This window comes from Haemaphysalis longicornis, unplaced genomic scaffold, assembly GCF_048455015.1.
Source record: "Haemaphysalis longicornis isolate Haplotype H1 unplaced genomic scaffold, Haemaphysalis longicornis Haplotype H1 scaffold_1, whole genome shotgun sequence".
NCBI classification, from domain to species: domain Eukaryota; kingdom Metazoa; phylum Arthropoda; class Arachnida; order Ixodida; family Ixodidae; genus Haemaphysalis; species Haemaphysalis longicornis.
In genome coordinates this window covers 235,652,301-235,676,775 of record NW_027526203.1, presented here as the reverse complement: position 1 = coordinate 235,676,775, position 24,475 = coordinate 235,652,301, and the positions used below count along the sequence as shown (strand labels likewise).

At 46.3% G+C, this 24,475-nt stretch overlaps 2 protein-coding genes across 4 annotated transcripts in view; both read right to left on the bottom strand.

Annotated features, from left to right (window-relative positions):
* Positions 1-2,630, bottom strand: part of LOC144142882 (carboxyl-terminal PDZ ligand of neuronal nitric oxide synthase protein-like) — a 117,274-nt gene extending 114,644 nt beyond the window's left edge. For all 3 annotated transcript variants that reach the window (XM_077674710.1, XM_077674725.1, XM_077674717.1), the window contains exons 1-3: positions 1,984-2,630; positions 1,643-1,714; positions 1,212-1,301 (exon numbers count right to left, since the gene is read on the bottom strand). In XM_077674710.1, the coding sequence (XP_077530836.1) occupies positions 1,212-1,301; positions 1,643-1,714; positions 1,984-2,091 (270 nt within the window). In that variant the 5' untranslated portion in view covers positions 2,092-2,630. The remainder of the gene's footprint in view (positions 1-1,211; positions 1,302-1,642; positions 1,715-1,983) is intronic.
* A 6,402-nt stretch (positions 2,631-9,032) lies between these two features.
* Positions 9,033-24,475, bottom strand: part of LOC144142872 (E3 ubiquitin-protein ligase COP1-like) — a 33,760-nt gene continuing 18,317 nt past the window's right edge. Inside the window, exons 14-21 of the mRNA XM_077674698.1 lie at positions 23,345-23,426; positions 23,072-23,188; positions 19,827-19,944; positions 17,309-17,433; positions 14,243-14,331; positions 14,092-14,151; positions 9,695-9,739; positions 9,033-9,279 (exon numbers count right to left, since the gene is read on the bottom strand). Of these exons, the coding sequence (XP_077530824.1) occupies positions 9,262-9,279; positions 9,695-9,739; positions 14,092-14,151; positions 14,243-14,331; positions 17,309-17,433; positions 19,827-19,944; positions 23,072-23,188; positions 23,345-23,426 (654 nt within the window). The 3' untranslated portion in view covers positions 9,033-9,261. The remainder of the gene's footprint in view (positions 9,280-9,694; positions 9,740-14,091; positions 14,152-14,242; positions 14,332-17,308; positions 17,434-19,826; positions 19,945-23,071; positions 23,189-23,344; positions 23,427-24,475) is intronic.

Below are 24,475 nucleotides of genomic sequence, written 5' to 3'. Positions count from 1 at the left end.
TATAGTGCAACGAATTACCAGACAAGGACTAAAAACAACATGCCCAGTACGAAGCACCATTAATGTTCATGTCACAAAAATGTGCCCTGGACCACTAGAAAAAACAGAGGGCTAGGGTAAAAAAAATATAACAAGTAAATGTGAACCTCAAAAGTAACATCGTAATTGAGACAGAACTGCATCATCGACACTCTTTACGTGTGTTCTTACAATATTGACATAGTTTTCATGCAGCCAAAACGTGTTCTTATATTGTTTGTTTCAAAAGCCCACGTGGACAGTGTTGATGCAATCTTTTCTGGGTTAGCACTTCACTTCTGTGGTTCATAGTGTTTTCATCTTCCCTTTTTCTCAATAAACAGCCGTTAGATCGATTTCATAGTGTACATGTCCTTTTTAACCCCTGCTCTTGTCTGGTCGTGCTATACTTTGAAAGTGGATATTACATTGCTTGAGCCCCACTGCACGACAAAATAGACAAATACAATGAACAAGCCAGGCGCTGCCTCAACGACCCATTACATCAAGCCCAACAACAGTGTCAAAAAGGGTCATGGTTTGTTGGCGTGATCCACACAGACTAATAGTGCTAACAAAGGATGAAGAAACGACACCATGAGAGCCTGTGGTCGTCTCTCGTTTTTTGTTCAGCACTATTAGTCTCATTAAACCCTGTGAACATTGGCACCGGCGGTCTCTGGGTAATTCGTTGTCTCAAACGCAGCTGCACACCCATTTTTAATCATTGCATGCTTGTGTTCTGTGGTAGGACGCAACTTATTCATGAAATCAGAGAAGCCAGGACGATTGCTAGACTGGGTGATAAATGCATTATTTCCCCTACACAGGTACTCAATGACAAAACTGACTTTTCTGGCGGGAAAATCGTTTAGCTCGCAAATCTTCCCGATGCTCAAGCATGCCCAGTTCACTGTTTTAATGTATAAAGCTGGCACAGAGGCACAATAAGCTTAGTTGTAAGTCTGCACTGTGCGTATTTTTTGTTGTGCAAACATGCTCAAGCCATGGAATACCAACCTGCCCAGAATGCTACCCTCCTTAACTGTTACACCTTGATAAAAAAAAAAAAAACCAATAAAATGGTTCGAAACTGAGCAAAGCACTAGGCAGCAGATGGAAAGAGCATAGTGACAGTGCACAACTTTTGTCAAAGAGAAAGAGAGAGAGAGGGAGATGTATAAGTAACTCACATGTTTCTTGCGCAAGATGATTTTGACTCCATCGACCGAGATTGTAATTGTCACCTTCTTTTTTTTGATTGCCTTTGCTTTGAATTCGTACTGCAATACACACCGAGAAACTTTCTTTCACTTCAAACATTTCTTGCACGCATGTTTATTACGATATTCCTTCAAATAGAAATTTTATTAATAAACTTTAAATTAAAATAAACCCGTACCTAAAACCCCTCCCCAAATACAACACGTTGCCCACCCCTGGCTATATAGTAAAACTATATAACGCATTGCTTTAAGCAAGCTTGGTTGACCTCTGCAAAAAAAAAAAATAACAATATTAATAAAATGCGCAGCAAACCTCTGGTTTTTTTAAGTGGCCGATACATGATGTTAACTAATCAGCCTAAGACACGGGTATACGCTTGAAAAGCTGCAGACCTCACCCGAATTCTGCGCATGGCTGCGACGATTTCGACCCTGCTGCCAGGTCGTTCGACGTCCATCGTGCCAATGTACTGGGAAAGAAAGAGAGAAAAAAAAAAAAAAAGCGTCGAAGGCAAGGCATGTTCAGGCAGAAAAGGCGCCCATAACACAATCGTGCCCTTGCAGCACTCTCTCTTCCGCAAAGCGCAGAAGCAGCGTGACACGCCCCAGACTGTATTGGGAGAGCCGGGCCCCCCGTCGTCATTATAATGCACGGCCTGCCTAGCCGCACGCACAATGACCTTTGCACTGCACGCAACTTGTCGGCGCAGCAAGAAGAAACCAAGCCGAGAGCTCTTACCTTGGCATTAAACGATATCCCATGCTGGAAGGCCTCTTCGCTGTGCAAGGGAATCCTGCTGTCGTACGCATCGTCGCTCACCAAATTATACTGCTTCTTGGACGGCATGATGCTGCCGAAGTGCACACCATACTTGTAGCCGCTAAGATCTCTCTCCCACCGGCACCCGAAGACTTCGAAGGCCCTGGACGGCGCACATCACGCGGCACCCGAACGTTGTCCCCGCGCTCACCAACACAGCCGACAGGTCACGGGAGAGGAACAGTCCGCATCCACGGGAGCCGGTGGCTTGCTCCTCAGACGCTTCAGCCCTATCTTTCAATCTTCACGGGCCCGGGTTCCTGCGGCGCTCCCTTTTTGCGCGGATGCTATCCTCACGTTGTACTACAAGCGTGCAGGTGAGATGTTTCTATCGGCGCTTCCATCTAATCGTCATATTATCCAGCGCTTGCAGTCCACTGGCAAATAGTCATGGTACTTTGCGAAACGTGACCAATTCATAATGCGTGCAACTGGCAGCAGGGCATGTTACGTTTGTTTTTCTGTACCTTCGGCAAACCTCACCCCGGAGCGCAGGAGTTGCTGCTGCTTCTTTGGCCTATTGAAAATCGAGTTGGTCGGCTTGGCTTGTCTTTTAATGTTTTTACTTTGTTGATGTTGATGATGATGTTGATACTTTTACTACAGTGGCTAGAATAGGAAAGTGTGATGACCGGGCCCTCTGCCGCGTGACTCTGCAGGAGGAAAATCCAGGTGGCGCTGTCGCACGATTACACGTTCGCTGCGACGGCGGCGGAATATGGAGTACGAATATATTTTCTTTCATGGCTATTCTACGTGGTCGCGCAAACTGAGATGCAATGAATGTCGTAATTTAAAGTACTAAAATCAAAGTTTGCAACCGACTGGGCACACTTTGACAGCCGAATATAGCCGGCTGGCTCGGACACTTATGAAGCAAATCAGAGAATTAGGAACTGGTAACTGGTAAACACGCATTTTATTTTCAACGTGGTCGTTACAAACAGACAAAAACTACTCACTTTTGGTGAATTTCTTATGATTTGTTCATAACTGCAAAGGCTCGAAGCAATCAACTTTCTTTTCTTTGCCTTTTGCTGCTATTTCTTTGTGTGTGTGTGTGCGTGCGTGTGTGTGTGTGTGTGTGTGTGTGTGTGTGTGTGTGTGTGTGTGTGTGTGTGTGTGTGTGTGTGTGTGTGTGTGTGTGTGTGTGTGTGAAGAAATTCAAGCATTTCGACGTTCGATTCTGCTCGACGTTCGATTCTGCTGTTACGTGAGGCAATTGAGCTTTAAATGCTTCTTCCTTTCACGAAAAGGCATGCCTTCTCCTTTTTCAATGCCTTCATGCAGCTAGAGGACCAAAACGAATTTGATAGTCATGGACAGGAAGAGTGGCAGGCTTCTTCAGTATGTCAGATGTTTCGTAAATGCTTCCAACGCTGCAAGCTTAAGGTACGTGTACGGGCTTTGGGTTTATCCTGCGCAGTGCGACACACGCTGTAAGGTACTGTGAAGGGCGAAACACTCAGCGTGTGGTTTCCCCCATGTTTCCGAAGGTCAAGTTCTTCACAGAAAAGGAGCATGGGGTTCTTCAAACTCTGTACTCACAGAGGAGTCACCATCCTTAGCGTTTTTATTGCTGGGTGGGGCCGCGGGTGCGCTTCTCGCTTGACACTTCCTGCTCGGGGAAATTGTTTCGGCTGGTACTTTGGAAGATTGGGAAATTGCGTGGGCACAGCTTCCGGGGGCAACCGAGGCCTGCCCCTGTAGATTGAGACAACTCCGTTCACGGTATGTTCAATGTGCCGGGAGATTTACCTTACGTCGAAGTGTAGCTCGCACATAGGGGTGTTTTCCTTGAGCCGCTTCTCAGTACGTGGTATTGCTCGTCGCCACTGCGCCAATATAGACGCGCGTTCTTCGGAACGCCGAACAACGACAGTTTCTTTTCGCAGGACTTGTACACCGTGTAGCGGCCCGGCACAAAATTGTGGCTCTACTTTGGCGGCAGTTAAACCTGCTACGGCACAGGAAACAAGCGGTCCTTCTCTCTGGTCCAAGCAGCAATCGCATTGCAGACGATCCGCGCGCGCCTCACCAGGCGACGTGTAAACGATCGCGCGCGCCCCCTCGCGGATCCCTATCGGCGGCTTCAAAGCGCCTCATAGGCGCTGCATGCCGCTAATCACACTTTCCTATTCTAGCCACTGTACTTTTACTTTCGCTCTCAAGTTGCTCAAGTGCTCTCCGGGTCATCACATTTTCTAAAGTAGAACTATTTCTTACCCCGTGAGCCAAGGTTTCAGCGGTTTCGGTACCTTCGGTCAGAGTGGTCGGAGGTTCTTCAGTTGCGAAACCATAAAGAAAAATGGCGAAACTATGATGCTTAGCAAGAGGCCCTTACAAACTGCTGCAGCCGTTTTGTGTGGACCTACGTGAACGTCGTCGTAGTACTACAGTGCCGTAGTACCACCGCGGCAGCCCAGCTTAAACCATTCCCCCCTCAGGCCCCCTGCTCCCCCCTACCCTCTCGTACGTCGGCTACCGCAGTGTGTTTGCCTTCTGTTTAACTCGATGGCTGATTATTACGACACACTAGATGTGCCGCAAGACGCCTCTCTGACAGAAATCAAGAAGTGCTACAGGGAAAAAGTGCTACAGCTTCACCCCGACAAAAGAAATAGCGGGAACTCGGAAGATTTTGTGCGGTTGAACGCGGCCTGGAAAACGTTGTGCGACGAGCAGAAGCGCAGGGAGTACGACGCCACTCTGCAACATCAGAATGCCCTCTCGAGGCCGCCGATTAGCGAAGAAGTTCCCTTGTCCGAAATGACTCTACATGCGGACGGTGGCGCGACTTGGAATTGTCGTTGTGGTGGCCTGTACCGTGTGCCTGAAACACCGCGCCAAGAAACATTGGTTGGCTGCGACGCGTGCTCTTTTTACATATTGGTTGTCGTTTGAAGGTCTCATGATCGGCGTCACAATTTGTTTGGAGCGATGGGTCTCTAAATCGAGGTTCCAGGAAAGCCAGATGCAGCTTCAGCAGAGCTTCTCCTGCGGTTACATGGGGCTTCATGGCATTAGGATGACTGGTCAGTGCTCAGTGTAGAATAAAAAAGTGGTACCAGGAACAGTAGTTCAATGAGGCTTGCTGCTCCGTCGTGGTAGCTAGTGAATTACAGCAAATAAAAAATACACCATGGAAAAAGAAAAATTGCTCAGGGCTCCCCCTCGTGGCAATGTTCCAAGTTCAAAGGACGGCACGAGAACGTGCACAGCAGTTCTACTCCCCCCCCCCCCCCCCCCCCAACTCCCCTCGTTATAAATTGTTGCATATTATTGGCATTGTCGGTGCCGTGAGGACTTGATACTGTATTTTTATACCTAAAGCACCAGCACATACGGGGTTCGCGATTGTGAAATACCCAGTGCACGAACCAAACCATAACTCGGCTCACAGTGGCACGTACCAGCTACATTGGAGCACTTGCAGGGCGCAGCTACGACAATACTGGGGCTTTTTGTTTTAGAGATACCATGAACAGGCAGCTCTAACAAAATGAAAATAACACTGCTACGATTGGGCCTAAAGGGGACAAAATACAAGTTTGTTTTATTTAAAAGATTTACCGTTTTATAGTGCCCTCAGTGTTTGTCCGGCAGCAAATGATGCTTAATTCACTGAGAAATTCAACATTTTAGGCCAAAGCTTTAATTCTCCCGCTAAATTGTGCGTTTTCGTGACATCGACAATGACGTATCCAGAGCAGGACCATAAAACTAAAAATAGCCTGCTGACCAGGGCTGCTACAGTGGCTGCTACCATCTCGCAGACGGCTTTTTGGTTATCTTGTTTATTGTCCACTTTCACGGATGGCGTTGCAATACTACTGAAGTGCCCGTGTTCACACTTTGCTTCTGGCCAGACTTCTATACCTGCGATATTTTTATTAGGGTTCATACTGATCATTTCTTAAAACGTAAGCTACGACTCGACAAACATGGTCATGTAAGTGACTGTGCTGTATATGTCAGTTGGTCAGTGTTGTGTCACACAAGTTCAACACATCCAACGGCTGTGTTTGGCAGTGTCAGCCGGTAAAGTGCCGCATTATCTGCATCGATGTTTAAGCGCTCGTAACTTGAATTGTTCACCCCACCATTCTTACTGCTATAAAGAGAATGTGCCCTAAATTTAAGTGCAAATAGCTCATTCGACAAGCTTATAAGCCCTGCCTAATTTGTGTTTGCTTGTGCCGGCCTCAGCCAATCGCACAAGCTGCCCATAATATGTCATAGGTTCTGTTGCAGGAAATGAGCTAGTGGGTCGCATGGCCATTCCATTTTTTATATTTACATAGCTTATTTGAGCAAAGTTTACGTTAAAAGTGTCAGTATGATTCCAACGAAGCATTCTTTCGAATGAACCAAACGTGTTTTGTCTGCATGGCCCTTTAAGCGTTGCCACTTTCTGGTGTGCGATTGGAAGCAGTCTGCACAAAGTACACGCGTGCTGTATGCCACAGGTGTGGTTTTTATTAACCACTCCCATTCAGCTACTACAAAGTGCAAGGACTGCTTCACAGCAACTCGTTACTCCATGCTGAACTGTGGCACAAAAACAGGCACTGTGAGACAACTGAAGCCATGCATTTGCACATACTGGGCTTTATAGGGGTGGTGCCAGAAATACAGGCAGAACAAGTTTTTCTCTCATAACATTGCCTAGCTTGAGAAAAAGTAAGCAGGACAAAAGTTTGCCCTGTAACATTGCCAGGCTCATGAAAAATGATGGGGCATGGTGGTCAATTTTTATGCAAACGTGAAGTGCGACGTAACGGCCCTGTGGTTGTCGAACGTACCTGCGGAGAGTAGATGCCGCCCCTCATATCTGTACAGGGCTGGTGTCACTTATTTTGCATCCACTTGCCCAAAACTAATACATTTTAAGATGTGCAGATTTCTGTTGGTGCTTGCTTCGTTGCTCGGTGTGCATAGCTGTTTCTCGATTGCCAATTTTCTCGCCAGAAAAAGGTTTGGTTACACCCTTTCCAATGTCGTGCCCCCCCCCCTAGTGCCTTATCCTGTTCCCCACTGCCAGTTTTCTTGAGCAGGAAAGGTGGCAACCATATGACAAGTGAGAAAAAGTTTTGCTAGTTTTAGCAATAAAAAAAATGTAATGATGGAAATTGCAGTTCAGTGCCAGAACGGTAACCAAGTAGATTTCAGTAACAAAGTTGCAAAGTTATACTCAGGACACTAACAACTAACGTGTGGAACGGTCCTGGTGCTCTAGCCTGTAGCCACAATAACTGGAGCACTTATCATTCGCAGGCCGAGGTAACTAAGAAGTATGGATTTCGCCATAGCTTTTGTCATATGACAAGCATGCCATGGCCCAACCACAACTTTCAGAGCATTGCTATACGATAGGTGAGCGTCTGGCTTGATGTGGAATGCACAGTTCATTCGTGGCTGCAGGGTAGTTTGATCCAGCAGTGGGGGACACCAGCAAGAAATCTCGCAGTACAAACGAGGGTACGAGTGATTGCAGTTGAGCTTAACAGAAGATGTTATCTAAACACGGCATAAATGTAGGCCTTAACCTTTACCCTTATGTCAAGAGTAGCAACGCTAGAATGTAGTATGTGAAGCTGGAAGAGAGGCACGGATGTAAAATTGACCATGAAAAAGTTGAAGGCTTGACCCACAATGAAAATGGCCGGGTTCCATGCCAGAATAGTAATGAAGCATCAAAGTTGCCCACTGCAAATGATGGGCCTCCCTTCGAGTTGTCATCTGCACTGTTGTTGACCTTGAAGCTATGCTCCAACCAGCCCAGCAACAAGTCTTTGAGAATAGCCAAAATGTGCGGGGAGCCACGCTTAAAAAATTATAGTTTACCATTAGGTAGAATAGACGTAGCAGTGCAAGACAAATATTTAGGCACTGAAAAATTTTGAAATAAGCAGGCACTTGAGTTTCCACAAACCAGAACTGGTAAGGTCTGGTAGGCGCTAGTAATGACAGACTCATATACGAACATCTCTTTCTGGAAGAGGTACAGTTTCCTTCACCTCGAAAACTTCGCTTAAAATAAAATGCAAAGCTAGCCTTGGTGTATCATTTGAAGTGTCAAAGTATGGCAGAAATAACTACCGTATTTACTCGCATAATGATCGCACCCCTGCAGTTTTGCGTCAAAGTTCGATTTTTTTTAATTTCCCGTGAAATGAGCGCACCCTGAACTAGCCGCACCAATATGTTGTATTTGTGCCAATTCTAGCTGATGATCGTCGTGCATACCTCTCTCTCCTTCCCTTTCAAACAGGACATGGCTACGTTATTGCAGCAGTCTCGCTGATATTAGCGTACCGGCAAGCATGCGTTGAAAATTGATGAGGAAGAAACTGTCACTAAATGCGCATAATGTACTCACAAGACAAAGAAAAAAAAAACGCGCTCAGGGTGCTTCGTTGGCAGCCATGTCTGTTTTGATGTCCCTCACTGTGACAGTGGCAGCCACTTGTTGGTCGAACTGGAGTCACCTCGCAGCAAACTCGTTCCGGCACGTTCCGCAATTCGCGACAACACTGCATTTTGTGTCACTCTGCAAAGCGACTGGCGGCGGTGTGCGGATTTTTTATCATGTTTTGTTTATCTTATCTACGTTCATGAGACCTATCGTAAAAATTTTGACCCACAACTTGCTTGCGTTTTCTGTGCTCAAACATGCTGAGCGAAAAATTTACCCCGCGTAATGAGCGAACCCCTAAATTTGCATCGAATTTTTTGGAAAAAAAGTGCGATCATTACGAGAGTAAATACGGTATGTTTTCCAGCTGCCGTACGCTTTATATTTGCCTTATTATGACACGTCTCTGCTTCCAAAATAAAAAATTCCAGTATATAGGAGGTAGAAAAGCAATGCAAAACAGAAAAGCACATGCTGGTGTCGTGTAGCGCTGAAAATTTCCACATTATGTTAGGCCCAGGCAAATGCCAAAACGTGGAGCAAAGAGTAGCTGCTCGAGCACGCTCAGCATGTTTATTGGTGTTGACGCATAAAAAGGTGTCCGAGTCCGAAAACAAACGAAGCAGAGTGAAGAAAAGTCTGTACAGCAAAAGCTGAAGTCAACTAAAATGGCCGTACACAGGGCCTCTTCACAGTGGGTGTACAGCCCAGCCATTGCACACAAAGTGCTCGTCGATACAGTCGGCGGACGGGAAGGATGCATGGGGGGAGGTCTGTCTTCACACCAGCTCTAGCACCTGGAAAGTGAGGGGGAACATCGTTTTGTTTCTTGGCCGAAAACACAAACTGTACTATACTCGGTGACAACTTAAGAACAGCACCGGAAGTTGCCACTGTGCCTTATCACCGTAGCCGGATGTTTCTCCGCACGGCGCAAGTAGGGCGTTACTGGGAATGTTTTGAACATGGCGTGAGCCGTTCCCGTGATTTTTTGGACTTAATATGCTTATAAACGACTCCAGTGACGACAAACAAACTGCGTGAGACAAGGCAGACGATATCACGCATTCATAGCAAACCCCTTTCAAAATGCGCGCGCACTGACGTCACGGGTCCGGCGCTTTGGCGGAGTGATACACTACATGAGGTGGTGCCGTTCTTGAGTTGTAACCGAGTATATACACGGAGAACCTTGAGAAATAGCTCCCACACCTTGATGGTGCCTTGACTGTTGGCAGCAACCACAACGCTAGATCCCTGCAAAAAGGAGAAAAAATAGTCGTGGCAAATATGAGCCTTGCTTTTAAGGGACACTGGAGACAACTTGCACGCTCATTTCAGACAATCAATAGTGTATGTGACTAAGCAGAGGAAGACGGTGCCTCCATAGGGAAATGTCATGAACAATCACAGTGGGGCACAGCGCAAGAACAAGACGGGAAAGGAAACTACGCATCCTAGGGCGGCCAAATAATGACACAAGCATTTGGCCTAGGCTAGCAGCATTTGTCGCGGCAGTTGATGGCAGCAGCTGCGGCCATCAGCATTTTACTGCGCAGGTGCACACTAAATTGTGGCCAATATCATTTCATCCGTCAGGTGCCACTACCTTCACCTTCACCGTCGCAGCTACGAAGCTTCTGTTAGTTTTCATTGTGACATTATATGGTCGCCCACCCGCGCCTGCTGCAATGGGCCTTTTCACCTCCTACTATATATACTTGCTCCCTGCAGTGGGGGGCGCGTGAGCCGTCCAAAGTTGGCAATCAATCATACCCACTATGTCACAAAATAGGCCACAGATATTGCTGCTGCTTTCAGCAATGATGACCCTGCCATAGAGATCGTACTAGGTACTGGAATTCATATTATAGCAAAGCACAAAATCGTGTTGATAGCTGTGCCGCACGGTGGCAACAGGCTGACCACATCAACAGTGCCCCAGTAAGCAGCTGAGACAGTAGGAGGCGGGCAATATGAAGAATATGGTTTCTTCTAGAACTGTCACATTCACTCCCCACTGTGGCAAGCCAAGATCACTAACTGCAAAAGCAGCCATCATATGCAGGTGTGCTCTTTTAAAGAGCACACTGCACACATCTTGCCTCCGTATCTGAAGAGTTAGAAATTCCAATGTCAGGGCGGGTGAGGAATGATTGCAATCGTATCCCTCGTGTCAGTTTACTCCAGGCGTACATCATACACGCACATTCGCTTGCCACTCTCACACTTACATCCTTTTATAGCTGAAAAGCAGTGAAACCTCGTTACAAGACACTTAGTCAAGAAAAATTTTAATGGTTCGATTGGTTTTTCTATGTTTGCTTTGTTAGCAACATCACATATATGAGACACGGTTACAAGACAAACTCTGTTGCTAAGGGCAACTTTTTGGGTCCCTAGGGTAAATTCACTATATGACAGAACAGGGGCCCTATAAGAAAAACTTTGTGGAAAACTAGCGCCCTGAAGATGAAGCTTGGGCCTGCACCCACGAAAACGCAGAAGTCCCAGAACCCTTGTGTCTGCAAATGTGGGCCTTGTGTGCCTTGAGGAGCTTACAGATCATGTCATCCTCATGCAAGTAAATGGTGCCCTGGCCTTTTCCGGCCCAACAAGAAGTTTTTAGAAAAAATGGCCACATGTAATTAAATTGTGAGTATTTACTCCCTCATAAATGATTCTTTGAAAAGTGAAAATGGAAGGCTCAGATTATTTCACACAGAAAAAAAACCCACACAAGTCCGGGCTGGGCTTCTATTCAGATGATGTGGTGGTAGAAAGGATGCCTAAAAATGGCATCACTAGCCAAAAAGCTGCATTTTGACATTATTTATCAGTGTTGTATTGTTGTTAGAAGTACTTACCATACATTATTAATAATATTTTATAATAATAAATAATAATGAAAATCTTAATAATAATCGTAATTTCGAATAATAATAATATCATAAATAATTATGGAACTAGTTCAAGCTTAAGGCACAAGAAAACATCACCAACCAGCCACCTCAAAACCGCAAATGCACGCGACATCAAGAAAACAACCAAAATTTATTTATCGTTAGCACTGCAGCGCACAAGCCCGCCACCTTGTGCCGTCCAGCAAAATTTTCATGACGAAATCCCAGCCCATGAAAATCGCAAATGTGTGGGTGCATTTCTCAAGCATGATGACGGAACACACACGAACGGCACGGCTGTATTTCTTAGCCGATCACGTTTTATTGCAAGTCCTAGAATTCCTGTCCTAGGCTTGTTATCCAGAAAATACGAGAATAGCAAGAAGAAATACTATTAGTTTTCATCTCGAAGGCGGCTAGCGTGGTCGCACTGGCTGGGGCACCATTTATAATGTGCGATTTCTCACCCAACGGGGTCAAAGTGTGTGAAGTGCCGAAACCAACATAATCCTGGCAACCTTCACAGAGACTACACCGGGCTGTGAAACTGAAACATGTGCCGCTGAGTGAATGGATTTGTTGACCCGCACGTTTGTGTGGGCTGGGCCATAAAGGGCTGGAGGTTTAACTGCACGAGGAGGATGGCACAGATATCGCAGGGCAGAAAGTCTCGCCCGATGAGGCGGCAGACAAACATCTAAGAGCACTTGAACATTATGGTAAGCAACAGGAAGGCTCACAAAGTGAAGTGCTTTACCTACAAAAGTTAGGAAGGAAGCTAACACAATCTGCAGTCCCTAAAACTACCTACTATGAATGACTTCTTTAAGCCATAGTGAGCGTTTTCTCGTCGACCTGTCTAAATGCACGTTAATTCTGGTGTATGATGTGATGTCCAACTCCACAGTTCTTTTAGAATTTTTGTTTACAAGAGGCCTTGGTCACAAGAGGCATGTTTCCCATGCCCCGTGAGTGTCTCTTGTAAAAAGGTTCTACTGTAACTGGGTCTAGTTCTTCCCATTACTGACCCCACCACTGCTCAAGCATTTCCAGTCTTCTCCTTTTTCCAGGACTGGCCAATGCCCAGGATTTTATTGTACATAGGCACTGGCCAAGGGTAGTCAGGCACTCAAGCAGTGACTTCACTGCTACACCACGCTGTGCCAGGAGGCAAATCCTGCTACCCTCTGCAGCATTTGCAGTCATATGCACCGAACCTGTGCCAAATCTCGCTTCTTATGATTTGCAAAAAAAAAACCTCAATCCTCAAGCTCACAGTACTTAGCAAGTGAGACCAAACTTAAAAATTTAAAATTTGACGTGTCGAAGCTACACTGGGCTGTAAGGTGCGCCACAGTGGAGAACACCGGATTAATTTCGCCCACCTGGGGCTTTAACGTGCACCGAAATCTCAACACACGAGGGTTTTCGCTTTTCGCCTCCATCTAAAAAATACCCACAGCAGTCGGGATCAAACCAGCGTCCTTGGGCTCAGTCTTAGCCACTGAGCCGTTGGGGAGGATATGTGAGAGAAAAATCACTTATGCACAGCCCTTACTTTATAATTTGCACAAAGGAAAGAAAGCATGCTGGCAAAGCTAGTGCAGAAAAAGGCACAAAAAAAAAAGAGTGCTGACACAAACGGTCCTGTCGTCGGCCTCCATTTTTTGTCTTATTGTCCCGTTCCGCATGCTAGCTTGAAAAATGTGCCAGAATGCCATGCTACCAAGGCAGCTGCTGCATCCTAAGCATATCCCTAGCACAGTGCCTGCCTGTGGGGCGCCTATTAGTATGTGATCCTCCTTCGACTGTGGTGTTGAACCTTAGAACATTGATAGCGTGCATTCACACACACCCATGAGGGGAGACAGTAAATAACTTCGCATATAGAGACCAGATTTTTTTTTTCCCAGAGTAAATATTGCAATTGCTCATGAAGCTGCAAGGATAACGTTAAGCTATTTTGTAACATCCATCCCTTGCTTATTTTGTAATATCCATAGAAAACCCAGGCTAAGCCCATTTCATCACTCCAAGGCACGCTTCTCGCTGCTCCAAAGGGCTGTTTCGCTGCTTCAAATTAGACTTCTTGGCTGCAACCAACTCCCATTTTGCTGCTCCGAAAACTATTCCAAAATGACTCTGGCCAATCACATCACTGCTGAAGGTGAAAGCATTGCTCACAATACACTCCAAAGGCTGTAGGAGTGAGCAGTAAGCAGCGGAATGGAACTAATTAAGTGATAAATCAGCACAAAGTTCATGAAACGATCGGGTGCAACACTGCGGCACCGAACAGAAACCACGATGGTGACGTGCTGTCTGGCTGTATGCCACAAAGTTGAGGTTTGCCCTACGCAGTACGCATAGCCTTCCTTTTCCATACTTGTCCTGTGATGCAAGCTCACCAAAAGCTCCCTAACATATTACTCTAAACCAGTGTACTTCGTCATCTTTGACATTATTTTGCCCCACTCAACCCTTGAGCGACATCAGAAGCAAGTGTCGAAAGTTGCTTGTGGCAGCAAGGCCCCGATTCGCATGTTCCCCATTTTCTAGCTTATTTCAAAACGAGTTGCTACTCTTGAGCAGGGTGTATGTATGTGTTTTCTTGACGCAGTGATCTATCAATAGTATAGACTAACTCGTCCTTTGTGTACAGTGCTCTTAAAAAAGTTAGGCAGACGTGGACGTCACCTCACTCACCATTCTCCAGCACACTGCACTGACGAACTCGTTACTTTCCTCCTCTTTCTTGTCTTTCTCCTTCAGAGGGAGAGAAAAAAAACAAGGGCGAAGAAAGAAGAATCAGTAAAAGGCACTGCATTCCTCAGACGGGGGTGTGTTCCGTACTTACCAAAATGTTCCGCACCACGTCGAACCTGAACGTCAGCACTTGTTTGGACAGTCCCTTATAGTAGATGTACAGAGCATTGTTCTCACTGCCTGCACACACACACAAAAACGCTCGGCATAAAACATGGGCAAAAGCAGCAGAGCTAGACTGCGACAAGTAGGCGCTAGTTAAAGCACATTTCCCCCCTTCCCCTAGGAAGTTCAATAGACACGTGATTGCACAAAACCGAACTTTGTTTACAGGACAAATGGACCGGTTGATGCACAGGCTAGCAACTGGAACTTCTTCAGCGCTGAACATTTTTATCGTGTCTCGATACCAACTAGCCCAACACCGAGCTGTACTGAAAGTATCAGTGCCCCATAATCTGTTTTGCACAATTTGTGAGATCACAAATCATGAGTGGTAAAACTGGATTGGCGGAGCTCGTTTTTGTGGAAGGAACCATTAGACGGGGACGTGTAAATGTAAAATAACCGTATCTGGCAAATTTTGCAGGACACACATTCATTAAAAGAGACAAATTTCAGCTAGTAAACATTACCGAACAGGGTGCTTTACTGCCACAGGGAGTAGGCCATGTGTCAGTTTCGATTTCGATGAATTGTTTCGCTCTGATGTGTACGTGCAGCCAGGCGATTCATGGATGTGAACACAAACTCTACGGCCCCTTTTTAGTGCCACAGTGCATTATATATATGTAGTATACAGTTAAACCTTATTACAATGAAACGTCACAAAGCAACGAATACAATGAACAGGTCATAATTCCCCTTGAAATGCCTTGTGGAAAACCTCGCTTTAACGAAGTAAAATTTGCTACTATGCACTGTAATGCACAATTTGCATTACAAAATGAATGTTTCATGAGTGCATGAATACACTAGTTTCCCCTAGCTCAGTTTTAAATGTTAGTGTTTTAGTTTTCTCACAACTGGTGGAGTTAAAGTTTACACTAGAAGGAAAATGCACTGCTATTTCACACGACGGGGGGGAGAGGGGGGGGGGGGGCTAACTATCTATCGTTGTGTCCAAATGCGGCACGAAATCCAGAAATGAACGTTTTAGTAATCACACACACAAGCTGCCAATCACTTCCCTTCTGTTTTTCGACTTCCACGAATAGCTGATCACTCGGCGGATGCATTTTTCGAAGTGCAGGGTAGGCAGTTTGCAAGCAATAAAAGGTGTCGTTGGAAGAGTGTGGTATCTGATAAGGCCCTTTGATTTCAGTCTGTTCCAGATTCTGCAGGCTCCCTGTGTCCTATGGTGATGTTTCGAAGATGCGTTTAATCGCAGACATGGGTTACTCTATAAACCCGTCTCAGCGCTGCTCGCGAAGGATTTACGTAGCACATGGTGAATGTTTGCAGGTGCTCACCTCACGACAAGACGACCCAGCACTAAATTTTTCGTCGTGTGCTAATACCGCAGAGGAACTCATGGATGCCCATCATATTAATCAACTGTGGAGGCTTTCGGCCACCTCTACCGGAAGACACATACTAGACCGTCTGGAGCTGCATGCCCCTTTAACTACTAAAAGGAGACTCCCCATTCACCGGGTTACGCATGCATCTTGTAGTTTGCCCCATACCGTGCAATATGCACCCCGTTCATCACAAGGGTCGCAGGGAGCATAGAGCACAAGAGCTGTCCCGGATCTTTCCAGCAAGACCAGACATACTCTATGTCGACGCGGCGGACTATCGACACCACGCTGCACACGCAGTGGCAGTAGTCAACCGACCAAATGCCCCTCCTGTCACTTTCCTCTCCATCCGTACGACCTGTCCCGCGATGGCGGAAAGAGACGGCAATTGCACTAGCCTTAACACAACGGTCAGCCCCCGCAATCGTAATCTCCGATTCGAAGAAGGTCTTTCAAAATTTCGCCCGGGGCCTAATAACTCCACAGGCCCTCTAAATTCTCTCCAAAAATCCACCCACCAGCCCGATAGAACTGACCTGGACCCCAGCCCATACCAGTGGGTGGGGGGGGGGGGGGGGGGGGTGGGGGGGGGGGGTAACGAGGCGGCCCACGCTACTGCTCGAGAACTCATTATCCAAGTGGGCCCCAGCCTTGTCCCCTCACACGGTTCCACATCGTCTCAAGAGAGCCTCCTCAACTATCACGACTTGGACATACACTACCGTCTCGCCTGCTGCGCGTTTCCCCCCCTCATGTCAGCCTTAATGACTTTTAGGCAGAGATGGCAAAATTACTTCTAAAATGTAATTAAATTACATTACAAATTACAGGTGACCGAAAGTAATGACATTACATTACTATTACTTTTCAAAAGTAATGAAATTACTTTGAAACGCATGAAAAGGGAACGAAGAGGTGCGAGAAAGCAGGCAGAGTTCTCATCGAAGCCTTCTTTCCTTCGCGTTCTTAGAGCTCCAATGCCACGAGGCTCTCTGGGCATTGGAACTCTACTTGGTCAACTTTTTATGCCGTAAGAGAAGTGGACAGACTATATCGCAGTCAAAGTAATTGGGAAAGTAATGAGTAATTTTCATGAAATTACTGGTCTGAAGTAATTTATTACATTATAATTACCAACACGCACACCTAATTCATTAAATTGCACATTACAGCTGAAAGTAATTTAATTACTGTAGTTTCATTACTGCCAAGTCTGCTCTCAGGAACGCACGTGGTGGCTCTTGCAGACCGACACTCTTCCGTGTCGTGCAGTATACTGCACCATATCCATCCCACACTGTTTCCCTCCCCCAACTGCCCTTCGTGTGGTGCTCTAGCCACTGTGTCCCACTCCATCTGGGCGTGTCCTAATGATTCCCTCCCCTCCATAGCGTGTAACGAGCAGTGGGAGGAGGCGCTGAGTAGCTCAGATCCGGGGATCCAAATCTCCCTGGTGAACCGAGACACCGCTGTCGCCATCAGGCTCACGCCACCAGCCACCCCGCCCTCTCAACTGCATTTTGGAAGTATACAATTTCAACACTAAAATATTTCGTGTGAATGTTTGTGATGTGGCTTGGCTGCCAGCTACTTCTGCTTGATTGTAAATCCCACATCAGATGTTCCCCCCTTACCACAGGCCACATAGTCTCCGTCAGTCGCAAGGCCAACAAAGTTCTTTTCATTGAGGTGCCCCTTGAATGAGCGCAGGCAGTGAGGCTTGCTAATATCCCACAGCTTCAACTGGCTGTCAGTGGACCTGCACAGGAAAAGAGAAAAAATAAAGTCAGCAGCAAAAGTTTGTTTCTACAGAATAACTTCCAAGTATTGCAAATTTTAATGTCCCTCAAACAATTTTTCTACAGCATGAAACGAAACTGGTGACACGAGTTCCTTGATGTCATTCAATTTGTCGTAACCAGCTATGCAGCATCCTTGACAGCATGCTTTGGAACAGGGATCTCAAATTTATGCGATCATGCAGACCAATTTTTTTTTTTTTTTTCCAGTTGAAGCTGTCAAAGAAAAGAAAGGGGTACCAAAGTGATAGGAAAAGAAAAAATGTTTGAAGCAAGGTTTGCCCCCATTACTGCAATGTTGTCTAGCGATAAAACGCTTGTACCATCTCCTACCATTCACGGCTAAACTGTACTGATTAAAATATACATTAATGGGTAAGTTCATACTTTGCAGTACTAGACACAACAGCGAAGAAAATGGAGTCAGACAACACAAAGGACATACAGTCAAACCCATTTAGAATGATCCCACATATAGCAACATGTCGACTATTAAAAAGGATTTTCTCAAATATACAAATCCAAGATATAACGACCGCTTCTCATGGCTGCTTACTGCTTCTCAAAGCTGCCTTTGTGGGAAAAACACGAAAAAAGCGTGCATGGGAGATGCAAAACAGCCTCAACAGCCTACTTTCAGATCTTGATTGACTGATTGTAGGGTTTAACGCGCCGACGCAACGCAGGCAATGAGGCGCGCCGTAGTGGAGGGCTTCGGATTAATTTCGACAACCTGGGGTCTTTAACGTGTGCCAAAATCTCGTACACATGGGCGTTTTCACTTTTCACCTCCATCAGGAAAGCGGCCGCAGCAGCCGCGAATCAAACCCGCATCCTCGTGTTCAGCAGCACAATGCCCTAGCCACTGCGGCGGGTGTACTTTCAGATCTCTGGAGCGTTGCGCACGTGCTCATTTCGTCCATGCTGGCAATCCAAACGCGCTCCCGTGGCTGCGAGTGATTGATCATCACCGTAGGGCTCACTGGCCCACCCACGTCACATGCGCATAGCGGCACAAGCCAGCGTGGAGCTCATAGCCTCGCTACCATACCACTACACTCCTTTGCCGGTAGGCTCATGTAGCCTCGTACGAGGGCTCACTGGAGGCTACATGAGGCTACATTGTGCTGGTGGCCTGTGGCGGCAGCATTGCTGTGTTTGTGCTCTTTCTTGGACGTGCACACTCTTCTTTCATACTTCAACGTTGAATTAACCGCTCGGCAACTGCCGCAGAGTGTAATAGTTGCAAACAAAGGCCATGCACCAAAGTAACGAAAAGCCATCGATGTTTGCACCAGGGTGGGCATCATTCACGAGATAAGCTCAGGGGCGAGAAAGAAACGCCGAAGTCTCCCAGAAGTATGAACTGTTGACGTCTACAGTTTCAGCTATCCTGAAAGATGAAAAGAAGATCATGGAATCAGCAAGCCTCAACGACAATGAGAAGAAACGGACGCGTTAACATGAGGCGAAGTACAAAGATCCGCCAAGTGAGAGCTGCAGCTGCTCGCGAGTCGGCCTTATCGTCAGACAATGAATGCGACGAGGACAACCCTGGCCCGCAGCCACTAGGTCCTGACAAGGCGTTGGACTACATCGCGGCTCTCAAGGACCTTGTTTTTGCAAGGGGACTATCATTGATTGATTGATTGCAGGGTTTAACGCGCCGACGCGACGCAGGCGATGAGGCGCGCCGTAGTGGAGGGCTCCGGATTAATTTTGACCACCTGGGGATCTTTAACGTGCGCCGAAATCTCGTACACACGGGCGTTTTTGCTTTTCGCCTCCATCAGAAAAGCGGCCGCCGCGGCCGGGAATCGAACCCGCGACCTCGTGCTCAGCAACGCAACGCCTTAGCCACTGAGCCACCGCGGCGGGTAAGGGGACTATCAGAAAGCACACCGACCACTTGGATAGCCTGGAAAAGACTGTCCTGCACACTACAGTGCGAAAGCAAGCAATCATCACTTTGTTCGTGCAATAAAGAAGTAGCACACTTCATTATTTCTCTTTCTCATTATTTTTACAGGTAAGTCCCGATATAATGAGATACTGATATAACGACAACTTTTCGCGGAATCATCGTGTTCATTACAAGTGGGTTTAAAGTGCCAAAACTACACAGGTTATGAGGTGTGTCATAGTGGAGGGCTCCAGATAAATTTCAAACACCTGTGGATCTTTAACGTGCGCTGAAATCTCGAATACACCGGCGTTTCCTCTTTTCTCCTCCATCAGAAAAGCAGCTGCCGCAGCCGGGAATCGAAACCGCGTCCTGGCTCAGCAGCACGCCTTAGTCACTGAACCACCCCGACGAGTCAAACTTGGGTGGGGCCCAAGGAGCTGTACTTACGCTGACACCAGCTCGGTTGGGTTGAGAAACTTGACGTACGAGACTGCCTTCTTGTGACCCCTGAACACCCCCAGTGGGTGCTTGGTGCTCCGCAGGTCGTAGTAGTGCACACAGTGGTCTTTGGGAACAGAAAAGCATGGAGACTTCGTGTGAACACGTGCTCGAGTGGAAAAAGCGCAGGGCCCCCTTACAGAACATTCTATTTTCTAGCTTTCAAATTACCCATGCATTGCAGTGTATCGCACAGTACAAGCAAATTTCTTCCGTACGGAGAGTCAAATCCCCATCCGAGCAAAGTTCGTGGGCTCTATACAACCACTAGGGAAAGTAAACAGCTTTACAAACAGAAAAGCAGCACCACAATCCTCGACATTTTTTTTTATAAATGTACATTTATGTCTTAAAGTTCCTGTTGTAAATGCAAAAAGTCAGGTATGCAACACTAATTGCATGTCCTGAAAATAACTGCACACGTGTTAGACTCAGATACTTTTTTAAAATCTTTGTTGGCAATGGAGGCAAGCACAACTAAAGATAAAATGTCCAATAGCAGGACCTGACTGCTAAAAGCTTATGAAAACACACACTGCAACAACGGAAAAATGACCCCTCTGTTGCCTCTTCTGGCCGCATACACACTGCCCCTTCGGGCTGCCTGCAGACCTCTTTCCACTAGTGCAACAACTGACCTTACAGTGGCACGGAAGAGGACGACTACGAACGCACAACACAAGAAGTGACGTGGCCAGTCAATGCGGGGCGGGGGAAGGAATGCATGCCCTCAACGGCTCACTAAGCGCCAGTACAGTGCCCTTGATGCTTCCAGGCCTGCTCGCGTGTCCTATCTACACTGGTGGACGAGGCTCAAGCCAAGGGCCCTAGCACAAGGTGCAACAGACCCGACAATGAGCCCCCTCCACCTCGACACATAGCTGGCAAACCTCAAGGCAAGTTGTAGGAAGAGAAGCACACGAGATCAAAGCCAGCATTGTGTGAGAGGTCATGTGTGTGCAAAAGCATGCACGGATCTTGGTCGATCATACAGTCAGTGGTCTCCTACGCCTGTGCCCACCATGGTTCATTCACTTTTGTGACAATTAATAGCACCCAGGCTGCCTCGAATCTGAATGTTCAGCCCATGTATCTTCCACGAAACAAGCATCACGACAAAAAACAGGGAAGGGGGGAGGGGAGTCTGCACACTCTAATACCAAGAAAGGATGTTTTGGCAGTGGATCCAGGGGTAGCATTCAGAGTTCATTTAGCACCTGTTTTGAGCAACGCTGCCATAGCACAAGCATAGCAGGCGTGTGGAGGCTCCTACTTCTGCAGTATGCTCCATTTCCACACTCAAAACGGACACTTCTGGAATGGACGCAACTCGCAATGCCACCCTTGGTGTGACACATGCACAGCATGCCATGCACGCACTTAAATGTGCCGGCCCCCACATCACTCTGGGCTGCTCCTACTAGGCCACCACCACTGCCTTCGAGCACATGCAGGCGACAGCAGCATAGCGCTTTGGACAAAGGTAGCAGTGTTGAGTATAGATACCAAGCCTAGAGCATCCATCCTCCTCTAAAGGGAAGCACAAAGACAAGAACAAAACCAGGGATCAGTGCCATTCCAACACAAGCAGACGGGCCTGCACTGCACTCTCACAGAAGAAGCGCACTCCACAAGACGCCCACAGCAGCACCGGTGCAGTCGTTAATAAGAATGCGGTTAACACGAAGGCTTTTTGCAGTCCACAATCAGCTGCCTATGTGCGCCATGTACTTCTTTCTACCCACTTATGCATGTTGAAAGGTTTTGAGGCACACTCTGGATAACTCAGAATATAACCTTCAAAACTTCAGAGAAACACCTTTTCTAGCTCACTGCGAGTTGCACGCTTTCATGAGAGCTTACATTAAGAAAAAAAAAAAAAAAAAACAGATTTACAACCAATTCAAAGGGTAAAAAGGGGGAGGGAGGGTATCCCGCTTTTTGTCATAAGTGCACCAAATGAAAAGCACCGTCCTTTTATGTCAAGGATAGTTTGTTTGCCAGGTCATTGTATGTCTCTCTTATTTCCGTAAATATATTTTGCACATCCCAGCTTCTTGCATTCCCTGGACCCTCCCCAGCTGCCATCGTCTGTTACAGTAACAAAGGCTGTGTCATTTTTTTTTGGCTGGGGTCCTTGAAGACACTTCCTTGAAAGCAAATTTAAATGAAAAAGAATGAAAACTTCCCAGCACTTTTTGGGATAAAGGTTATTTACAGATAAATACAAACAGAAATTTAAACACCTATGCTGCAAAAAGCCGTCTCTCTTGAGGCATCTGCAGCACAAGAACTTTTCTTTCCTTTTTTTTTTTTACAGCTGATAAACGCCCATGATTGTGCTTCAATAATAATAAAAAAAGGCTCTTGCTGCATAAAATTTTAAGTACTTCACTCATCTCGATTCTTTTTTCTTCAAATTTTTTACTACTTAGAGTTAATAGGGTTTCACTTCGCATATTTGGAGCAATGCATGTGTTGTGCCTTGTTACACCTATGCAACAGACAGCAGCCTCTTGAGGATTATACGCTAAGCTTTCCCAACCTAGCAGCACTGTGTACTAGTGATGGGATTGTCTCTATAAAACGCAGTGGGCTCCACTAACCAATCTGCTAGGGCTGCCTCGAGAAATGTCAATATTAAAGGAATATGTCTGACACCTTTTTTTCCCCGGAAATCCGAGTATGCAGTTAATAATTTAACAATCACTGAATTACTGACCCTGCCCCAAGCCAGCTCTCGGGCACCAAACTTTAACCACAAATGCACGCATTTTACAGCTACAAGACACAAAATATATTTCACAAAGAAGTTGCAATCACGCTAGAATTACAAACCAAGACAATATTACTCAGATGGGCAATCAGAAAACCATGTGGAGTAGGTCACATATTTTCAAAATTCCTTTAAGGTGAAGCCCCCTCCCATTTATTTGGTCAGTCTATTCTAGAAGTTAGTCTAGTCTACTCTAGAAATACGAAGCTAGAAACATTCCTCTGTGTCAATACTTGAGCGATTGTGCTTTGTGGACTCCATTTTCGGACAACAGGTGTGCCCAGTGCCAAGCATAACAAACTTTGGCATGTTGGCATGTTATGCCATGTAACACCCACAAATTGCTTTGTCTGCTCACACTAAGCAGTGGTAAAACAGCCAACCAAGCTGAAAACGCACAAAAAAACAGTGAACCTACCCGCAGAGCCAAGTGCCAAGTGAAACCTGGACTCCGGATTGAACTTGACACAGCAGACATTTGCTTTGGCTTCCAGGGATGTTATCGAGTGGTCTGAGGATATGGACCACAGCTTCACTGCACCCAAAAAAGGAGGGAGGGAGGGGATGAATGCAGTGTCAAAACATCTTATTGGCGACACTTAAGAGCTGTAAAAGCATTACCTTTAGAGCAAAAAAAACATGCAAACACTCAAAGAAAGAAAAAAGAGTGAAAAGAGGAATGGATGCAGACCTTTTGCATCATCTGAGCCCGAGGCAATTATCTTCGTGTCCACCTTGTTGAAATCAACACTCCAGCATCGTTTCTCATGTTCCTAGCAGGAAAACAAATGTGCAGAGAGAAAAGTCTCATACAAAGGACCACAGCACACTGAGAACAAGTGGTTTTGAGCGCATAAAAAGAACAGCGGCAGCAGTCTAAGAGAATACACACATCGCAACAGTAATATAACAATCAGCCTAGTGATTCCCCGCACTATATTCATGACAACAGGCCTTTTTACATTCATATTTAAAGCGCAGACAGACGATACACAAGAGGAGGAGGTCAACACGAGGTCAACACGAGTGTTGTCCTCTTGTGTATTGTCTGTCTGTGCTTTAGAAAATGAATCAGATCCAACTAGCTCAACTTTCCGTTCCACTGAGGCCCTTTTAAACAGATTGCACTTCAGATGGCACGGAATATCCTTTAAAATAACAATTGTTCAGTGACAATGTAGCACGTAGTCTCATAACAATGTAGTCTCGCATTAGCTAACAGCTTTTTCCTCCACAATCAACAAATGCATCCCCTTGCTTCAAAACTTCCTGGTTCTCGTAATTCCTGCACTGAAACCCCTTTGTTTGCAGGTAAAATGTCTTCCCTGTTGTAGCAATCACCAGCAACTAGAAAAGCACGAAGGCTAGAGTAAAACTCCTTGGGGCACTCGAGTCTGCTCGCATGCTTTGAAGGTAAAAAAAGCATCGCGGCTTCTCCTAGCGATACTGAAGACTCGTTAACTGCTACGTTGTGCTTTGCACCTCTATCCTTGCTTTCATTCCTTATTCGTTTGGCACAAATGGCACTCCATGGCACACTCGCCCAGAATAAGAGTTCTCCGGGACTGGCGTGCACATGTTCTACTCAAGCCATCATTTTCACCTCTCATGTGATGACATCAGTGCCACACGCACTAGGCACTCGCTAGGCACTAGGCATGCACTACGCACTTGCTCCACCACTTTCAACATGCTGAACTATCATGAGGGCAATGCGCTCGGCCCCTAATTGGTGTTCCATTCCCATACAAATGCAAACTTGGTTTTTATTTATTCTTTATAGCGGAGGCCATTTCCTGCCCCGGACAAAAACAGGGGTGAG